At 41.0% G+C, this 18,673-nt stretch overlaps 1 protein-coding gene across 1 annotated transcript; it reads left to right on the top strand.

The window, feature by feature from the left end:
- Positions 1-945: 945 nt before the first annotated feature.
- On the top strand, positions 946-17,356 carry IGFBP3 (insulin like growth factor binding protein 3). The gene is made up of 4 exons (XM_014877314.2): positions 946-1,330; positions 5,290-5,516; positions 8,068-8,187; positions 14,387-17,356. Exons 1-4 carry the CDS (start codon positions 946-948, stop codon positions 14,510-14,512), a joined length of 858 nt encoding a protein of 285 aa, XP_014732800.2. The 3' UTR covers positions 14,513-17,356.
- The last annotated feature ends 1,317 nt before the right edge of the window (positions 17,357-18,673 follow it).

An 18,673-nucleotide genomic window follows, 5' to 3' on the forward strand; every position in this document is an offset into this window, starting at 1 on the left:
CTCTCGCCTCTCCCGGTGCCAAGGAAACGCATGCAGTCACGGGAAAGCGCACACGCACAGAGAGACCACTTTTTCTTGAAACCAGAGACACACGACGTGGCCCTCTCGCCAGAGCCCTACCCCTCACAGCTGATTTCTAAGAAGCGCCCATAAACCCCCGGCAGCGCCGCGTCCCCCGCCCACTCCCCCCGCACCGCGCCGCCCTGCGTGACCGAGCCCTGGATCCGGCGAGGGCCGGCGCTCCCCGCCGCGCCGCGCCGCGCGTTATTCATGGCGCGGGGCGGGCCGGCGGCCGCCGCGCTATATAGGGCGGGCGGGCGGGCGGCACGGGGGACAGCTGGGTGCGGAGTGGCGGGGAGTGCAGCAGGGCAGCGCGGCTGGCAGGCAGCACGGGGAATAAAACGAAGGGAACCTCGCTTTTTTTTTTTCTTTCCCCCCTCTCTATTTTTCCCTTCTCGGTACTTTCTCCTTTTCTGAAACGTTTTTTTTGGACTAAGTTTTCTTCAGACCGTCTGGGCTTGGCTTTTTTTTTTTTTTTTATTTTTAACTTTTGCAAAGGGTTTTTTTCCCCCCCTTTTTTTCTGAGTGTTGTGTGTGGCAAAAAAAAGAGAAAAGTTACTATCGAGCCAAGTAATTCAGGCGCTGCGCAGGGAGGAGGGGGGAGAAGAGAAGGAAAAAGTTGCCTTTGTTGCTATCGAGCTTTTGCTGCCTTGATGTGACTGCGGGCAGGCGACTGCAGAGAGTGCCGGCGTGCGAGTACCGGCAGCGCGGCTCCCCGCCTCCTCACGCCGGCAGGCTTCGAGCGGCTCCGCTGCCCGCAGCCCCTCGGAGGGGAGGCGGCCCGGGCTGCGCCGCTCCGCTCCTCTGCCTCCGCCCGCGGCGGCGTGCGAGCGCCCGGCCGGGCTGCGCGGGGGCGGCTCCCGGCGGCCCCCTCCGCCGGTTGCCATGGTGCCGCGGCCCGGCGTGCTGTGGGCAGTAGCGGCGGCGGCGCTGGCGCTGCTGGTCCGGCGGGCGGCGGCGGCGCTGGCGGGGCCGGTGGTCCGCTGCGAGCCTTGCGACGCGCGGGCGCTGCAGCAGTGCAAGCCCCTGCAGCCCGACTGCGCCGAGCGGGTGCGGGAGCCGGGCTGCGGCTGCTGCCTCACCTGCGCCCTGCGGCCGGGGCAGCCCTGCGGCATCTACACGGAGCGCTGCGGAGCGGGGCTCAGCTGCCAGCCGCGGCGGGAGGAGGCGCGGCCGCTGCAGGCGCTGCTCGAGGGCCGCGGGCTCTGCACCAACGCTACGGCGGGCGGCAAGCTGCGGGCCTTGCTGCTGCCGGGACCGCACGCTGCAGGTAAGGGGCTAAGGCGCGGACGGGGGGGCTTTCCTGCGCGCCGCTCTCCTTCTTCGCTGCTTTCTTGTTGGGCTGGGTTTTTTCCCTCATTGTCGTTTTCATTTTATTTTTCAATCCTTCAGTGTGCATGTGTGTCGCTTTCTTTTGTTTCAAGTTCCAAAGGGAGCAGCCGGAGCGGGGAGGCGTGGGCGAGCCCGCGGCGGAGCTGTGTCTCCGGAAGCGGCCCTCGCTCGCTGTCCGCCCGCTGCCGGCCCCTGGGCGGGGGGCTCTGCCCGTAGCCACGTAGCCGAGCCCGGGATCGCTTTGGAGAGGTGTGCTCTGGCCGAAGGAAAGGACACTTTTCCTCTTCCACCTCATTTATGTGTATACCGGTTTTCTTCGACGCCGATGCTGAGAAGCAGCTCCTCGCCGAAGAGGCAGAGCTGCTTTCTTTTTTTTTTTTTAAAAAAAAAAAAAAGAGTGGGGGAGGGATTGCATATGGCTTCTGCGGGTGCATGGGACTGGCAGGCTACAGAGCCTGAATGGAGAGAGAGAGGATATAATCCTCGCAGTTTGTCCCCGGCGTACCTGGAAAGAGAGTGAGCAAAAAACTCGAGAGAATGGGGTCTAAATCCTGCCCTGCAGCGTGGGTAAGTCAGGCAAGGCTAAGCACAGAGAGAAAAAGGCAGAAACAAAAGACAATTTAAAATTCCTTTGGCCTGGAAAAGTGGTTATTCAGAGCAAAGCATTAGCACAACAGTGTTTAAGAGGACGTTGTTTTTTGTCTCTATTGCAAATAAATCCTTGGGCAAACGAAGAATTCTTGTACCTCTTCCATGTCTTGAAAGTGAGATGTTCACAGGACAAGTTTTGTTTGAAAAGGAAGGGATAGTTGGAAAAAGTTCTGTTAGCATGCACATTTTAATACTTAAGACAGGGAAACTTGGGATTCAGATCGAGACAGCACAGTCTCTCTATGCAAGCATTTAATTAAACTGTTTGCTAACCAACAGCAAGTATGTTAACATTTTTTAATAGAAAAATGTGTCAAAAGGCTTTCCACTATTTCCATTTTTAAAAAGCCAGAAGGTTTTTCTGCCAGGTTGTAGGGACTCTTTGATTAGCCATTCCTTAGCTGAGAAAGTGGCACCAATGCTCCAGTTAACTGCCTGTTAGAATAATAGGAGATGCCTTATTATAATTATTTATGTGCTGCTTCCAAGCTGTGACAATTTGAATGGGAGTTTGGAGGTATTAACTGAAATTTTTAACCTCCTTGGAACGTCGAGTAGCTTCCTTCATCACATGAGCTTGGCTCATCCTGTTCATCCTTGGAGTAACACTGGAAACAAAAAGAGTCTTCTTGGTACTTAGGAGTTGGTGTCATTCAATCTAGGGCTAGTGCTTTCAGCAGTGACTGAAAAAGTGAAAGAGACAGTTGTACTTAGATGAATATGGAAAGATTTTTCAGCTGAATTCTTATTTCTGCATTCTTGGCTGAGGGAGAACTCTAATTTTTGAAATCAGTAGGAGCTTTTGATTCCTTAAAAAGTGCATAGGATGACCCTTACAGTTCACATTCAAAGAGTGAAGCTTGCAAACCTGCTATGCAAGAAGGAAGAAGTACCCAGAACCTGTATGACACATAGTGCCCGCTTCCTCATGAGGACCACTCCACTCTCAGCTCCCAAGCCAACACTTCCTGGTGTACACACACCTCTCCTCACATCATCTCCTTTATGTGCAGCTGGGTGCTGCATCATGTGCTGTTCTGTTGGTCCTTCCTAGTTCACAGAAATTCCTAGAAGCTGGTCTAGGGTACAGTATGTTACAGTAGCATCGTAGCAGAATCCACTTTGTTTTTTGGGGCACAAAAGTGTTATGTTGCAACATTTTTAATCTAGTAAAAAAAAAAAGAGAATTGGTAACTCATGGCAATTCTGTTTCTCTTATGAGGATATGAAAGCTAGCATGGCATCAAGTTTTGTGAAACTGAGTTAATCAAATATGCTTTATGGTTTAAAATGTGGCAATGTGATCATTTTAATCTGAAGTGTAAGAAGTAATATTGAGCTATGGTGGCCTCCCTAAATTGAAATGACCAGACATGGTCATGGTTACTCAGTGCACGTTAAGAATATTTTCTGCTTATTTTTTGGTAGAAGAGAAAGCCTAATGAACTGGGCTGATTGCAGAAAACCTAGGTTCATGTTTATATCATTTTAGTGACTAATTTCTTGCAAATTTCACTGAGAGTGTGGGGGGAAAAACACTACTGTTTCAGAACAGGACATTAAACCACCAAAAATATGTTCAAATACCGCTGAGAGTCTGAGTTAAACCCACAAAAGCCAGGAAATTTGGACTTGGGACTTAAACTTCCTTAATCCATTTGCACTGTGATTTGGATTTTCCTAATTAATTATGTCCATTGCCAGTAGTGGCTGCACTAAAACCACCAGTACCAAAATGTTAACTCAGAACCCTCTTCCTCTTATGTTCCTTCCTCCATTCCTGTGTATTGGCAGTGCCACTGTACTCCCTGTGTTGAAATATTTAGCATCAACAAACTATGTGAACATGGACTTTTAGCTCTGAATTTCTCAACTTTTGTGATTTTTTTTTTTTTTAATTGGGGAATCATCAAGTATAATTTTAGTATCATTGTGCACTCCCAATAGTATTTCCTTAAAATAAAAAGAAAGAAAGAAGGTGGTCAGCAACTGGTGGGGCTCAGCTATTACTTAGCTGCTAGGAATACCTTAACTGGAAAAATTCCCTGAAGGAAATGCAAGTAGTTACACTGCAGGAGTCTCCTAGCAGAGAGAAATGCAGAATAGACAAATACCTTAGAAGGCACAGTAACACTGAACTTATGGAATATGTTAGAAAAATGTGGTTCTGCTGACTTTTTTGTGGATGGTAGTTTAAAGAGAAAATATTTTTGAAGCTCAATATGAAAACAGTGTTTGTCCTTGGAACCACTACAGGATGAATGGCAGGTTTTGTCCATTACCTTTAAAATGTGTTTTGTACACCAAGAAATGAAAGAAGTGAAAGTGTGCTGTTCATTTTCTTTCCCGTTCTGTGTTGAATAAAATTAAGGGGGGAGGGAGGAAAGAAATAGCTAATTAGAACCAGGAAAATCAGCGGGCTAGACTTGATGGTACTAACGTCTTTAAAATAAAATAAAAAAAAAAAAAAAAAAAAAAAAAAAAAATTACGGCCCTGGGGCAGGCAGAGCCCGTAAGTGCCCGGGGCCGGCCGCCTTTATGTGGGGTTGAAGTCAGCGGTGCCGGGGGAGGGAGCCCCCTGCCGCCGGCGGGCGGTACTGCAGCGGCAGCCGGGGCAAGCGGCCGTGCTTGCCGGGGCGCCGGGGCTGGTTTGCAGCTCCTGGTACAGCCTGCACAGGGACAGGCGGTGCGGCCGAGCATGGGAATGCTTCCGTTGCAGAACTCATGGCCTGGCAACAAAGGCGCTGATACATGTGGAGTGCTTCATATTAAATCTTTTTTGTATATCGCTATTTTGTAAAAAGGAGAATTACACACACAGACTAATGTAGTCGGTTTTTGGTTGAGGGAAGACCTCATCGTGCTCTACGGTTTCCTTACAAGAGGAAGCAGAAGGGCAGGCACTAATGTCTTCTTGCTTGTGAGCAGTGATAGGATCTGAGGGAGTGGCATGAAGCTGTGTCGGGGAGGTAGAGGTTAGGTGTTAAGAAAAGGTTCTCCACTCAGAGGATGGGTGGGCTCTTCAGGGAGGTGGTCGCAGCAGCAAGACTGACAGTGTTCAAGAAACGTTTGGACAATACTGTCAGGCATGTGGTTTGATTCGTGGTGCTGTCCTGTGCAGGGCCAGGAGTTGGGCTTGAGGAGCCTTGAGGGTCTTTTCCAACTCCAACTCTATGTTTCTATGTCCTTGCAGACACAGCTGGCAGCCAAGTAACATTGTTTCTTCTGCATTTGTTCTTTTTGAAGGAAATTTCAGTGATTCGGAAGAAGACAGGAGTAGCAGCAGCATAGAAAATCTGGCCCTTCTGAACTCTCACAGGGTGCCAGATTCCAAGTCACATCCACCACACATCAAAATAGATATCATCAGGAAAGTGCAAGCCAAAGATACACAACGCTATAAAGTTGAATATGATTCACAGAGTACAGATACATTGAATTTCTCTTCTGAATCCAAACAAGAGACTGAATATGTAAGTATTTTTGTAAATAGGAAGGCATTTGCCAGCATGTGAATGTGTGTGTGTTTGTATATATGTGTGTGTTGTGCATATGACAAGATAAATAATTACACTAAATAGCTAAAGAGTGGTAATAGTTACAGCCTTTTAGGACATTCTGGCATTTTCACTGGTAAATCTTTTGACTCTGCAAATACATACACAATCAGCAGACCAAGAAGATTATGTTCAGGAAACACATAGGACTGACGTAATGATGTTTACGTGAATACAAGCATGAATTTCGCTAAAGTTTCTTAGAGGTCGAAAGTTCTTATTCCTCCCTTTAATTGTCACACATTTGTGTGAGTGGACTCGGAACAGGTTTAATAGTGTCATTATTAAACTTGGTTGCAAACAGTGTAATTGAGTTGCAATAATGGAAAAGAAGATGTTTCACATTGAGAGTAGTGGCACTGTGTTCATATACTCCTGGTGCAAATCAAAGGAGATAAACTTAGGCTGAGTTGAGGATTAGGATCTTGACTAGTCAGTCACTGTAAGACATGCTAAGCAACACCTCCACAAGCAGTTGCTGTTTAGTGCTACTGCCTAAATGCAAAGTCTTGTGGTCACATGAGCTGCCATTACTTCCTATTGACTGTGCCCAGTGAATTTGCAGGGCAGTCGGAGTGTGGTTGATATGAGGGCAAAAGTCATTCCCTTCCTGGACATCCAGCTGATAACCTGTACCTTAGGCCAGATGACTTGAAAAAAGCATCTGGATATACTTTGGCATTTCATCAAAACAGGCATGCTGAAAACAGACATGGCTTCTCATCTTCACAAGAAAGTGTTGAAACTTGTATCAGTTTAAAATCTCTGCCTGAAGAGAGAGTGGTTTCCAAGACAATCTTCAATTTTAGTTTGTCCTGACGTCCAGCCATCTAGTTATATCACTTCAGGATCTGCCTTCCAGTGTGTCCCCCTCCCAAAAATGGGAAGTGCCATCACTAAAAGCATGAAGGTTGGTCACTATGAGGAAATAGATTTTTAACTAGGATGAGTAGTGATAGTTGGGTCTATGAGCAAAGGTATACCAGTTCACCAGGGCTGCTGGTGTCTTTAAGAATCTGAAATAAGTCCATCAGGGAAAGGTGCCTTTGTCAGCTGTGTCTACATGTTAGTTTTTTATATTGGTCTGGCTGATTTTGGCAGCTTCCTTCAAAACAAAAATTTTTAAAAAGCTGTTGATCTTTTTGTAGGCCTAATTTGGGACCAAATCTCTGAATGTCTGTCACTTGCAGTCAGTGCATTTGAGCAGTAAGAGAAGCCATTTAAAGCCCATGTTTAGAACTTGTGAGACTGGTACAGAAAGAAAATGTGAAGGCAAAAAGGAAGGTCTTTATTGACCAAAAAACTCAATTTTAATCTCCAGTAGTACTATGGAGATTGTATGCTTTCAGACACATTTAAAGGTCCTTTACATGAGCAAGCTATTAATATTACCACTTGAAAGTATGCATGTCATTACTTCGCTAATTAAAAACAGCACCAAATGAGTCTTTGTGTCAATGCAGCAACTTAAATATTTTTAAACCATGAAACCATGCAAATAAATTTTTTCTTGTCTCTGCTGAAAAAGTGGGCTGGTGGCACAAGTCACTGATATACCCAACCAGAAGTACAGCTAAGCACAGAGTTTGTAGGCTGTTACTCTTTAATCCTGATGCCACTGCTGACACTGACTGCCTTCTTGGCCTCTGGAAAAATGTGAAGTCCTCTGCTCTTGATTTTCTGACTGCAAAGGGGGGTTCATAATTCTTTAGTCCCTACCCTGAAGAGCTGCCTTGAGATATGATTAGTTGGTGTTTGAGACACGCTCTTAGAAGTGCTTCTGGAAACTCTTTTTGGCTCATTCTCCTAGAGCTGATCCTCACTACCTGTTGTCAGTTTTTTGCAGATGAAGAAAGTGAGGAAAAAAGTGATGTGCTTATCTAATGAGACTGTTGTGTGCAATTAGTCCTCTGTATGACTGCATCTATTTGACTCAGTTGAAATTGGGAATTGTCCAAAGTTGAGGCATTTTATATATACGTTATGCCAAACCACTTATTTTCAATTAAATTAATTTCATTTAAATCCAGCAGAGTCACAAAAAATCAAATGTCATTGGGGAAGGCCTATCTAGGCGTGTACATCCAGTGGCCTACTTTCTTATTTTCCCACTTGGTGCAAGGCCAGTTTTTCCAAACTCAAGTTATATTATATGTGACTGAATTCCATACTGGTTAAGCCTTCCCAAAGGAATATGTGGGATTCAACTGGAAATGCCAATATGTGCCTCAGCATAGCACAGGGCCTTCAATCTTTAGAAATCAGTTTATCTTGAATAGAGCAGAAAGTCAGAATTTTATTTTTTTGTGAATGATCTGCTTCTGACATATTCAGCCATCTCTTTGTTTTAATGGATTTGTTTGGGTTTGTGCTTTTATGCGCTTTAAAGATTTAATAACTCTTGAGTGAAAGATGGAACTTGGGAGTGAAATTTCATCTGTGTTTTCTAAAACGTGCCTGTTAACAGGGTCCATGTCGTAGAGAAATGGAAGACACTTTAAACCACCTAAAGATCCTGAATGTCTTGAGTCCCAGGGGCTTTCATATTCCAAATTGTGACAAGAAGGGATTCTACAAGAAAAAACAAGTAAGTACAGGGTTTTGATCATTTTAATGAAGGCATTTCACCTTTTCTGTGTCTTTGTTGAAGGATCTTGCTAGCAAGGTGCTTTATATATCATTTTGCAGAGAAACTAGCTAATTTCCAGTTTTAGGTCCTGATCCAATAGTGCTGAACCTTGTCAAACAGGGATAGTATTTTTATTTTCTGTTGATCATGACAACAGATTCGTTTGAGAAACTTCATACCTAGTCACACATGGGTTGACTGGTGTCCTAGATACTAATGCCCTTTGGTTTAAAAAAAGCAGTGCCTCTACAATAACCCACAGAGCTAATGTTGCAGGCACCACATGACTGCAATAGATCAATGCTTTGAATTGTAAATAGCTGCTCGAGGGTTCCTAGAAGAACTACACTGGATCATATTACATAAAGCAACTTGAGAAAGGTATGTATCTGTCCTTTATGTGCTACACAGATTGCTCCCAAAATCCAAGGCATATTATCGTGAAAACGATACTTCTAGTAGTTACTCTGCAGCAAGGATGGCTTTTCAGCCCTTTCTGATTCTGAGATTGTTACCTTTCTTGACAAATGCTGACCAAAATTGTGGGTATTTATGCTTTAGTTGTGTTGGATTGAGCTACAGCAGCATTTTCCATTTAGTGCTGCCATTGAAGCTCATTCAGAACTTGGGGAAGTGCAAGATGTGTCAGGTTCTTTGTTTAATGTGTACATCCCATCTAATTTCATGGTTTAGTTAGTGGCCTGCCTCCAAATATATATTTCTTGGTATAGTTCCAAAATTTCCAGAATTCAAAGTTTTCTTTAAGATTTTTCTCACATACAGATTTTGTTTGTGGACCATCATGTCTTTCCCTTCGGGTTTACTCTAATCAGCCTCTCTGTCTCTGGTAACCAAAGGAGTGGTTGACTCTCTGCTGCCTGCTAATGTAGTTCATTGGTTGGAAGTAAGAGGTCAACCTCTGACCAGGCAACCTTATTTTAGGAATGGTATCTCTCCATTTTTTGGCTTTCAGCTTTCTTAGAAACAGTCTTTCCTTTTCTAGTATTCCCTGGAGCTCTGCAATAAGCTGTCAGTGTCAGGCAGAGCATTTATAACAGGGGTGAGATTTCCAGCCTTACTTTCTGCCATCAGTCCAGCATTGACAGTGCTGTTTGACATTTGGTACATGCTGCTGAGCTTTTCTATGCTTCCCAGCTTTTCCTAAGCAGGTGGTGGCAACTCCCAAGCAGGGGAAGATTCTTTTTGTTGCCTGGAGCTTTGAGAAGCCTGCATCAGCCATGTTGTGCTGCATGTAAACTACCAGAGAGCAGTGCTCACATCTCAATCTGCTTGTTTTCAGAAAATGCATTGGACTGCTATGCAAAGTGAGACTGGGACTGTGTTTTCTGCCTGTGTCATAAAAGTATTTTCTTAGCTGCTCTAGAACAGCACATCATTTGACTGTGTTCAAGGAACTGAAATGTGCTGTAGCCCTTTTCTTTCTCTATGTATTATAGAAGACTACAGACTGGTATTTACTTTGTTCAGTAGACCTTCCTTTCATCTTTCTTTAGAGTCTGAGGTTTTTGCTTTGTCTGCAAAAATGTAGTGGTTTGCAAATAGTCTTTGGCATTGTGTGTAGTAAATCAGATCCACAGTAAGCATGTATTAAAGTGGCTTACATGAAAGGAGGACTGTACTTTAAAGTACAGTCATAGTTTTATCACCAAGGCAAAAAAAAAGGAAATACTAAGAAAAAAAATAGGAAAGCTTACCTAGTATTTGTTCCTAGAACCTGATTTGCAAGAATAAAGTGTTGGTACAAAGCAAATAGACACTTTTGTCCTCTGTGTATTGTCTGTGCTGCCTGGAAACTTTTAAAACTTCTTTAGGAAAGGTTACTGCACTATGTGCAATAGCCCATCTGGTCATCATACATAGAGAATGAAGGGACACTTTCATATCTAGCCAGCCTTGTCAAGCACTGTGCCAATTTACACAGATCTAGTAGTTTCAATGGTACTTTGAGATGACTCAGGGTCTTGCGGGAGATGCCCACAAATGGAGCCCACATGAATAAACATTCTACATGAAATTCACTTGGGTTGCTGCTTCTGTAAATGAATCTTGATCAACCCTGGGAACAAGCCCTCAGGGATGGGACTTAGGGAGACAGCCTCTCTAAGCAAGCAAAATTTTCTCACCAGCAAAATACAAACCAAAAATAATAGTTGCCTAGGAGTAAATAGAATTAACTCCTAGGAAAAATACATCAGTTTGAGAAGTGAGTCCTGTCCAGATCAAATTAACTGTCTGCAAGGAATTGTGACAATTGTGTTTGGTTTTCTTTTTGAAGCATCAACATGGTATCTTACATACTGTGAGTCGGTATCTAATCTCATTAACAGAAAGCTAAGCTGTTTTATTATTTTTTTTATGCCGTTATTAGCCATGTTCAATCTGTAATTGAATTATATTTTATTGTCACAAAATTCAGAATAATAGGTTAGGAAGTAGACAGCAAATGTATTAAAAAATAAATGCAAGCTAGGCATTTTGAATTCTGGAAACAGTTGCCAAACCCCTGTCTAGTATGAGAATGTAATAGGTTTGGGATGGTAGGAATCTGATAAGTTATGATCACGCTGGCACCATTAAAACTCATTCAGGAGGCACTCACATATTCTGCCTTCCTGGTCATCTAGTCTTCCAGTCAAGTTGAAAGCACTTATTTTTCATGACATTTGTGGATATTTAGAAATTGACTTTTCAGGAACAGCCATGGAGAATAATTTGAATATGTGAAACACTTCTAAGAGCATAAATTTATATGTTAGGGTATAACATGAAAAATATTTCACACCTCTTGTTTATATATAAACTTTAAAATAGGCCTATTAAAATTTATAATTCTTTGTCTTAATCATACATGTAAGGATGTACTATTCAATTCTCCTATATAGGTCTATTTATGCATAATTAGTTGATACAGACACATTCCTACCTCAAGCATGGGAAAAAAGGTTTTGATGAAATTAGAATTATTATATGAGGCAATTACTAGAATTGCCCCGTGTTTGTATACTGGAGCCAGATACTCACCTAAATGTGAGCTGGCATTGTTCCACTGAAAACAGAGCTGCTCTTGCCAGGAGCCAAAACGGCCTGAGGTATATATCAAGGTTGTTTGCAGTCTGTTCCTGAAGGCCATGGTTGTAGCTCCATGGAGCCCTCTGGACTGACCAGGAATTCAGTGGGATACCATATGCTTTGCTGTGCCCCATAAATGCCTCTGTGGCATTTCTTTGTGGAAAGGGAGAGGGGCAGGTGGCATGGAAGATGGCAGCTGGTGTTTCTATCAGAAGTAATTACTGTCTCCGCTGCTTGAGCAGTTTTCCAACTTTTTAAACTTATGAAGTCATACAGAATAGCTGGGCAGAGCCTAGAAATGTATGTGGAATACAAAATTTGTAAGAACAAATATTTAGATCTATATGTTTTTCCATATGATCTGTCTACCACTTCTGTAGAGTGTGTTGGCTGTTTCAGGATCAAAGCATTGCTTTTTAATCAGAAGTGCTTTACTATTGATAGCATGGCTGAGTGGGTACGAAAAAATCACTTGGAAAAGATAAATTGTTTTCTCATAGAGTGTTATTTCAGCTGTAGAATGATCTAAGGGTTTTGCTTTTCAAACTGATTTGCTAGAAGAAGTAGAAAAAAATAGTAGTGGGAAAGGTGTTTCTGCAGATTAACTTCGTGTAGTAATTAATCCTGAAAATTAATTGTGCAACTGTTAAAAGCAATCAAAGCCTCCAACAACATGAGAACTTTAATTGATCATTTGTTTTGAAAGTGATGCAAGCCTATGAATCAGCGAGAGTTGTGTAACATACTTCATATAGTACTTCTAAAAGGGGAGGCTATGTTACTATTATTAGCAGAAATGTAGTTTCACTGCCAGAGCACCAGGCTGGCAGCCAGATGCCCTGTGCTCTTTGGGTTCCATCTGTGCCTACTTTGTTGGGAAAACAACTCTAGAAGTGCTGGCTAAGTTTTCTTTTTGTAAAACTATATTGTGCAAAGGCTGTTGTTTATTAATTCCTCTGTTTTGAGCATGAAGATTTTAAGCCATTAAACGTTAATAATACTTAAGGTAGAGTCCAGTCATTCACCACCAAAACTGAAGAAAAATTTCCCTTAACATCAGTGGATGTTGAGCAGTCATCCATGGAGATCCTGGAGAATTCATGTAAGCTCTAGTCAGGCTTTTGAGACAATAAATATAAGTTGTAGGAGTTATGTTTAAAGATTTAGTAATAGAAAAGATCCGAAGTGCAAGTAACCATTTAGTTCAGTGAATTATTAATGTAGCTGTTCTCTCAGTAGGTTTGAACTTCTTTACCCTCTTCTAAAACTAAGCTGATATGTATGTTAAGCTGCATCTTGTCATCCTGCTGCTGTCCATTTTCATAGGGCTAATGCAGAAGGACTGCAGATTTGTAGAAGAGAAGACATTGCATTATTTCTGCATTGGGCTTTTTTACTCAGTAATATATCAGAAGGATGGATTAATTTGCAGTTATGCTGAATAACATTACTTAATTTAAAGTAAAATAAAATAAGCAGGATGGTGACTTGTTTGGAAAATTTGTTGTGTGACCTGCTTCCATTTCCCTTTCACAAGGCCTTAGCAAAGAGTGTCTGTCTACCCTACTCCATGCTGCCACAAATTAGTTGGCTCATGGGCCAGTGTGCTGGTGCAAGGTGTCCCAAAGTAATCTGTATTCCCAGTTCTGTCCAAGGTAGCGCTGTCACCTGAGATACAAAGCTAGACATGGAAAGGATCAGTCACTTCGAGCAGCATGTGAAGCCTAACACCTGATTAATGTTTTCTTGTGTACTTGCACATGGAAAAGGCACCTATGTGAGCCACTGCCATAGCCTCCTGAGACATTAGGCCATGCCTGTGAGACTCTGGAGAACAAGAAGTAGAGGAATAGTGGTGAAGTTTACCAGATTGTACCAGCCTGAACCTCTGAAAACTTCAATTACTCTGAATGTGATCTCAGAGGCAACAATTGCTCTGCTTGAATGATAGACTTGACAGTGTTGAGGGACATAAGCAGCACCAGTCTAGCCAATCTTCCTTCATACTGGCAATGGAACAGGCACAACTGCAGGAAACTGGGTGTGTTGGTGTCACTGCATCTTTTGTCAGTATGTCCTGAGTAAACAGCCACCTTTGTTTGCATTTGAAGCAAATCCTCTATCACCAAATCTCAAAACATGAGCTGACAGGGAGGCTGTGTCTTGACAGTGACAAGACACACTTGCAAACCATTGCAAACACAGTGAGATTCTGTGTATGGCTTATGAATGGGTAAAACCCTCGCAAGATCACAGAGGTTCATGGTAATGTAACTCTGTCCAGGTTTGCATACTGAATGCAGCCTGCAGCATGTTATCTCCTTTAGTCTAGTTTTTGCCTTTCTTGGGATAAGCATTATTACTTATTATGTAGTAGACTTTATAATGTGTATTTACTGCATTACTGCTTTGGAAAAGGTTCAGTGTTATTGCCTGTAATAGTTTCAGACTGGTCAGCATTGTTGGCAAATTCCAGCAGGTAACTAAAAGCTAACATATTGTAGACTAGTAGATACACAAACTTTTTTTAATAGGAAAATATGCATGTAAAGTTCTAAGCCACCTAGCAGTTTTTGGAATAATTACACTACAGAAGAATTATGTATCTGTTAATAAGTGTCAGCTACACTGCTGAATTTCCTCCAGTAAACAGATGCAAACCAAGTGTGTTTCTTGCTGCAATGGTTGTCTTTGCCAGACCTGTGCATTAGCGTAGAACATATCTGCTAAATTTTTTCTCTAAAGATGGGTCCCAGTCACTAGCCCATATTGTTGTATGGCATTCAAAAGGGGCAGCTGTGCTGTCAAATGTGATAGGGAGCACTTCATAAGCCTATTTTCTGGTAGTTCTCAGTGCAGTTTAATTACAGAGTAGTTAGATCCAGAGGGATTGATGGGGAGAGAAGGTGAATTTTTATTGTAGTGGTAACAAATATTCTGTTTGATTCTGTCAGATATAATCAGGATATTGAAGTGCAGCTATCAAAGGAGCAGGGATCCGTGCTGTCTAATACTAGAAGTGGAGAAAACAAAATTCGTGCTAACCGAGTCTTGTATTATGTTTCAGTGTCGCCCATCCAAAGGCCGAAAAAGAGGTTATTGCTGGTGCGTGGATAAATATGGACAGCCACTTCCTGGGTATGATGGGAAGGGAAAAGGAGATGTCCACTGCTATAACTTGGAAAGCAAATGAGGGCTGTGTGCCAGCTCTTCTGGCATCTGTGCATGGCCACTGGACCTCACAGAGACCTCGGAGGGGCTGGGCAAACACTGTGGGACTGCACTGTGTGTGGAGTAACAAGCTCTGCCTCCTGCAGCAGATGGGGAGCTGCAGCCTCTGTGGATGCTGCTGCAGCTGCACCCTGCCACCGACACACATCGAGCTTCCCATGGGATGTGTGAGGAGCTCTGAATTCCCATGTAAACCTGCACTATTGATACCCAGAGAGAGAAAAAACAAAAGGCACTTCAGAATGGAATCAGGGAGTCTCCACTGACTTTGTAAAGAATGGCCTGTGACCAATTTGATCCCAAAAGATACTGGGTTTTGTATTTTAAAGAATTTATAGACATTAAGCTTGTAAAAGTATAAAAAAGAAAAACAAAACCAAAAAACCCACAAGGATTTAAAGATAAAGCTTTTTTTACAGGTCTGATGGGAAACTTGTCTTCACGGGTAAAAAGTTTTATAAAAATCTCAAAGAACTTTTAAAAGAAATGTATTTCTAAAATAAAGACATGGCTATTTTTTCTGTAAAATATATTATGAATATTCTGTTAGTCTGTATTTAATATAATTGTTTTTTAATAAACTTTATTTAAATGTAACATGTGAATGCCAAATATTACACAATGATTCTAGTGTATACGTCTGTATACAAACAAAAAGTAAGGTTATGGAATGATTTACAAATGTGTATAAATCTGTATGCATACACACTGACCTGTTCTAGGTAAGAGAAATGAATTTTTGGAGCAAAGGAAGCGTTTCCAGAAGGGATTTAATTTTATTATTTACTATAACTACAAATACCAAGATAATTTTTTAAAATTATTTTATTGATAATTCTAATGTACCCATCACTGAATTATGCCACTGGAAAGGATAACAGTCGCACTGAAGCTCTTGGTAAAGCTTTCCTCTGTCTGTGCATTGCTTCAGTTTGTGCAACAGGGCTTACATTTCCTCCACTTACTGCTCACACTAATATAGAATATTCATGGACAAAAAATTGCCATTACAGTACTACTCTTTGTATTTGATTATTTATTTTGAAAAGATGTATCTATTCTGTGTTGTCTTGGTACATTCTACCAAAGCACTTACTCTGTATGAGGAACTCCTGTTGAAAACAATGTCAACGAGATGGGGGGATTGTTGACCTTAGGTGTTGAGACCCACACGTTTCATTTATGTGACACACAATTGTTGCTTGCTTTGACTATGGTAAAAATAATTTGCCTGCATCTAAGCATAGAAAAAGAACCAGTGGGTTTAAATAATCAAACTCACTGTCTGCCATGGTGTTATATGTCTTTTTAATTGGAAGAGAAGTAATCTGATTTTGTTGTGGTATGTGATGCTTTCACATAAGGAGGGCTTTAGCAACATTTTTTTTTTTTTGAGGTTGATTTTTTAATGTACTTTGTGAAAAATTCTGTATGACAATGAAATATGGATAAGGAAAGGTGGCCTGTGAAATGTATCATCTCTCTGGAAAATAATGCCATATTTTATATATGTATTTATTTATATATTTTATATAAATATTTTATATATTTATATAAATATATATATATTCTTATATGTCTCACTATAAATGTTTGATGTCACTGTAGAAAAAATAAGCCATCAACACTGTAATTTCTTGGTGGGTTGGGAACTCCATGAAGACTGAAGGCAGTGGGCTTTCAGATGCTGGGGCTGAGTGTTGTCTTAATGGAGGAGGGGCTGTGGTGGTGAGGAGTCCATGCTTCTCCCATTGCATGAATTGCAACCATCCTTGTTCCTGCTAGCAATGGCAAATGTCTAGAAACCCTGACGTGGAAGGATTTGGATATACAGCTTGCCAGGATCAGGGCAGCCCATCACTATAACTTAAATGTTTAAAGCCTTACCCAGCAATGTATTAGCTGAACAGCACTATGAGTGTTCTCCACATCTTTCCAATTTCTGTCTAATGAAATGAGTTCATATCATCATTAAAATTGAAATTTTATAATCTCGTGGTAAGAAAAAAATTATACATGAAGCGATCGATGCCTACTCTAGGCTAATACAGATTTCCTGACACATGATTACAGAAATTTTTGTATATTTTTATTGCTAAAGCAGATCTAATGCCTGCAACGATTTGTTGACAAAATAATAAATACTGGACTTTTTTTTTTTTTTAAAGTTCCAATAATTTCACAGAGAGAAGAAAGTTGTAATACACCAATATTTGGGCATATAATCATAGATAAGAAAATAAGGGTTGGATTAATTGAAGTGACTAATTATGTTGCCTCTAATTTTTTTTATAATAACTATCTGGTGAGCCTTCTGAAACAAAAATCATGAAACAAAAGTTTCATGTTGAAAGTGATAGATAGCTGCTTTGCAAGGCACATTTTGCAAGTATGTAAGATGTTTTAACAGCCTGTGACAGGCTTTTATGATTCAGGTATTTTGTCAAATATTTAATTTTTTTATATTTTTTCCTACCATTAAAAACAAAGATATATATAAGAAGCTGGCTAGTAGAGGTCCTTAAGTCATATATTTTATGAAAAAAACCCAAACAAACTATATCTCAAGAAGCTAAACCTGATTTAAGCATGCAATCTGTCACATGAATATTTAAGAAATGGCATTCAGCTCCTTTATTAGTACTAATTGTCTTTAGTTATGTAACAGAAAACACACAACCATAAGGGGAGATAAAAAAGATATGCGTGTAATCAGTTTTGTTATTTTTGCTTCCAACAGATGTCTTTAAAATAGAAAAAGTGTTTAAAAATAGCCCCAAAAATAAAGTCTCACCTCTAAGTTAAAGCTTCCTCCTTTTCAGAAGTTGCCTTTTAAATATTTTTTACAAGCACAGTTGCTTGCACTAATATTGGATACTTGCCATTGTCAATCTGCTGTCCCTGTCAGTTGCAATTGGTATGAAAAGCAAAATAACATTTTTATCTCCTCCAAAAAGACCACTTTTTTAAAATGGAAGAATCAGTGGTGGCTTTTTCCTTTTTTATGGTGAACTTTGGGTCTGGTGACAGAAATGAAGCCAATGCATTAGAAAAATCCCTTATGTCTTAGTGCCTTCACTGTCTTCAGCTTCAGTATTTGATTAAGTTAACATCTTCAGCTTTTTTCTAGTTTTTAATAAGCTCTTCCAAGAAACTAAGGTGGTCTGAGTTAATATTATGAAACCTCAGAAAAAAATTTGTAACTTATATCATTATTTACAACTCAAATATTTGCATGGCAAGGCATTATAAAAGATCAAAATATGTATTGCAAAACTTGCTGATTTCTTCTTGAGCATATTTTGTCTCTACATAGTACATGGGTACCGTATGTAGCCCAGGTGACTGTTGTAAGTATTTATTTTAACGAGTGTGGTAAATAGCTGCATAAATCCCTATAATTGACCAGTATACAAGTTAAAGCTGCCTGCAGGCAGCTCTATTATCTTACAAACTCTGAGAAAGTTCACTTTTTTAATAGATCCACTGTACTATAGTTTTTGGAGCCCAGAATATCCTTTTCCACCTTTATGACATGCCTGCCTTTCAGGGCATAGTGTTAGCTATTTGTGCATGAGGAAAGGAGGCTTCATTGAATACCAAAACCACAGAATTAATTCATTTTTAGTACAGTCTGAACTTTTTATGACTAAATTCCATAGAAACCCTACACAGCATAATTCCTTATTGAACTGAGCCCTAAATTTAAGTAGTGGTTTTTCAAACTATTTGGGAAATCATCTTTGTGTATCTCTAGTCACTCTCAAACTGTGTAAGCAAGCATGGCTCCACAGAAGAGTTTACATATTAGCAATAGGAATTTTATTTAAAGTATGAAAAGTACTGAGCAATTTCCCTGGATGCCAAAGCATATTAGTATACAAAAAGAAATGTTTATATATGTAGCTGTTTTCTCTGTGGTCCTGCTGTGCCTTTAGAAATCCTTTAATTCTATTAATTTCTACCAGAAGAATGCTTCCTCATTAGAAAGGACTCCTTTTTCTCCTTTTTCTTTCCCAGTTCCCACTTCTTTTTTTTTTTTTTTTTTCCTCTGAGAGATCCAAAAATAAGATCCAAAAAGGATATCAGAGTATTCCAAGGACAAGATTTCTGTGATCACTAT

This window comes from Sturnus vulgaris, chromosome 1 (genome assembly GCF_052056855.1).
Source record: "Sturnus vulgaris isolate bStuVul1 chromosome 1, bStuVul1.hap1, whole genome shotgun sequence".
NCBI classification, from domain to species: domain Eukaryota; kingdom Metazoa; phylum Chordata; class Aves; order Passeriformes; family Sturnidae; genus Sturnus; species Sturnus vulgaris.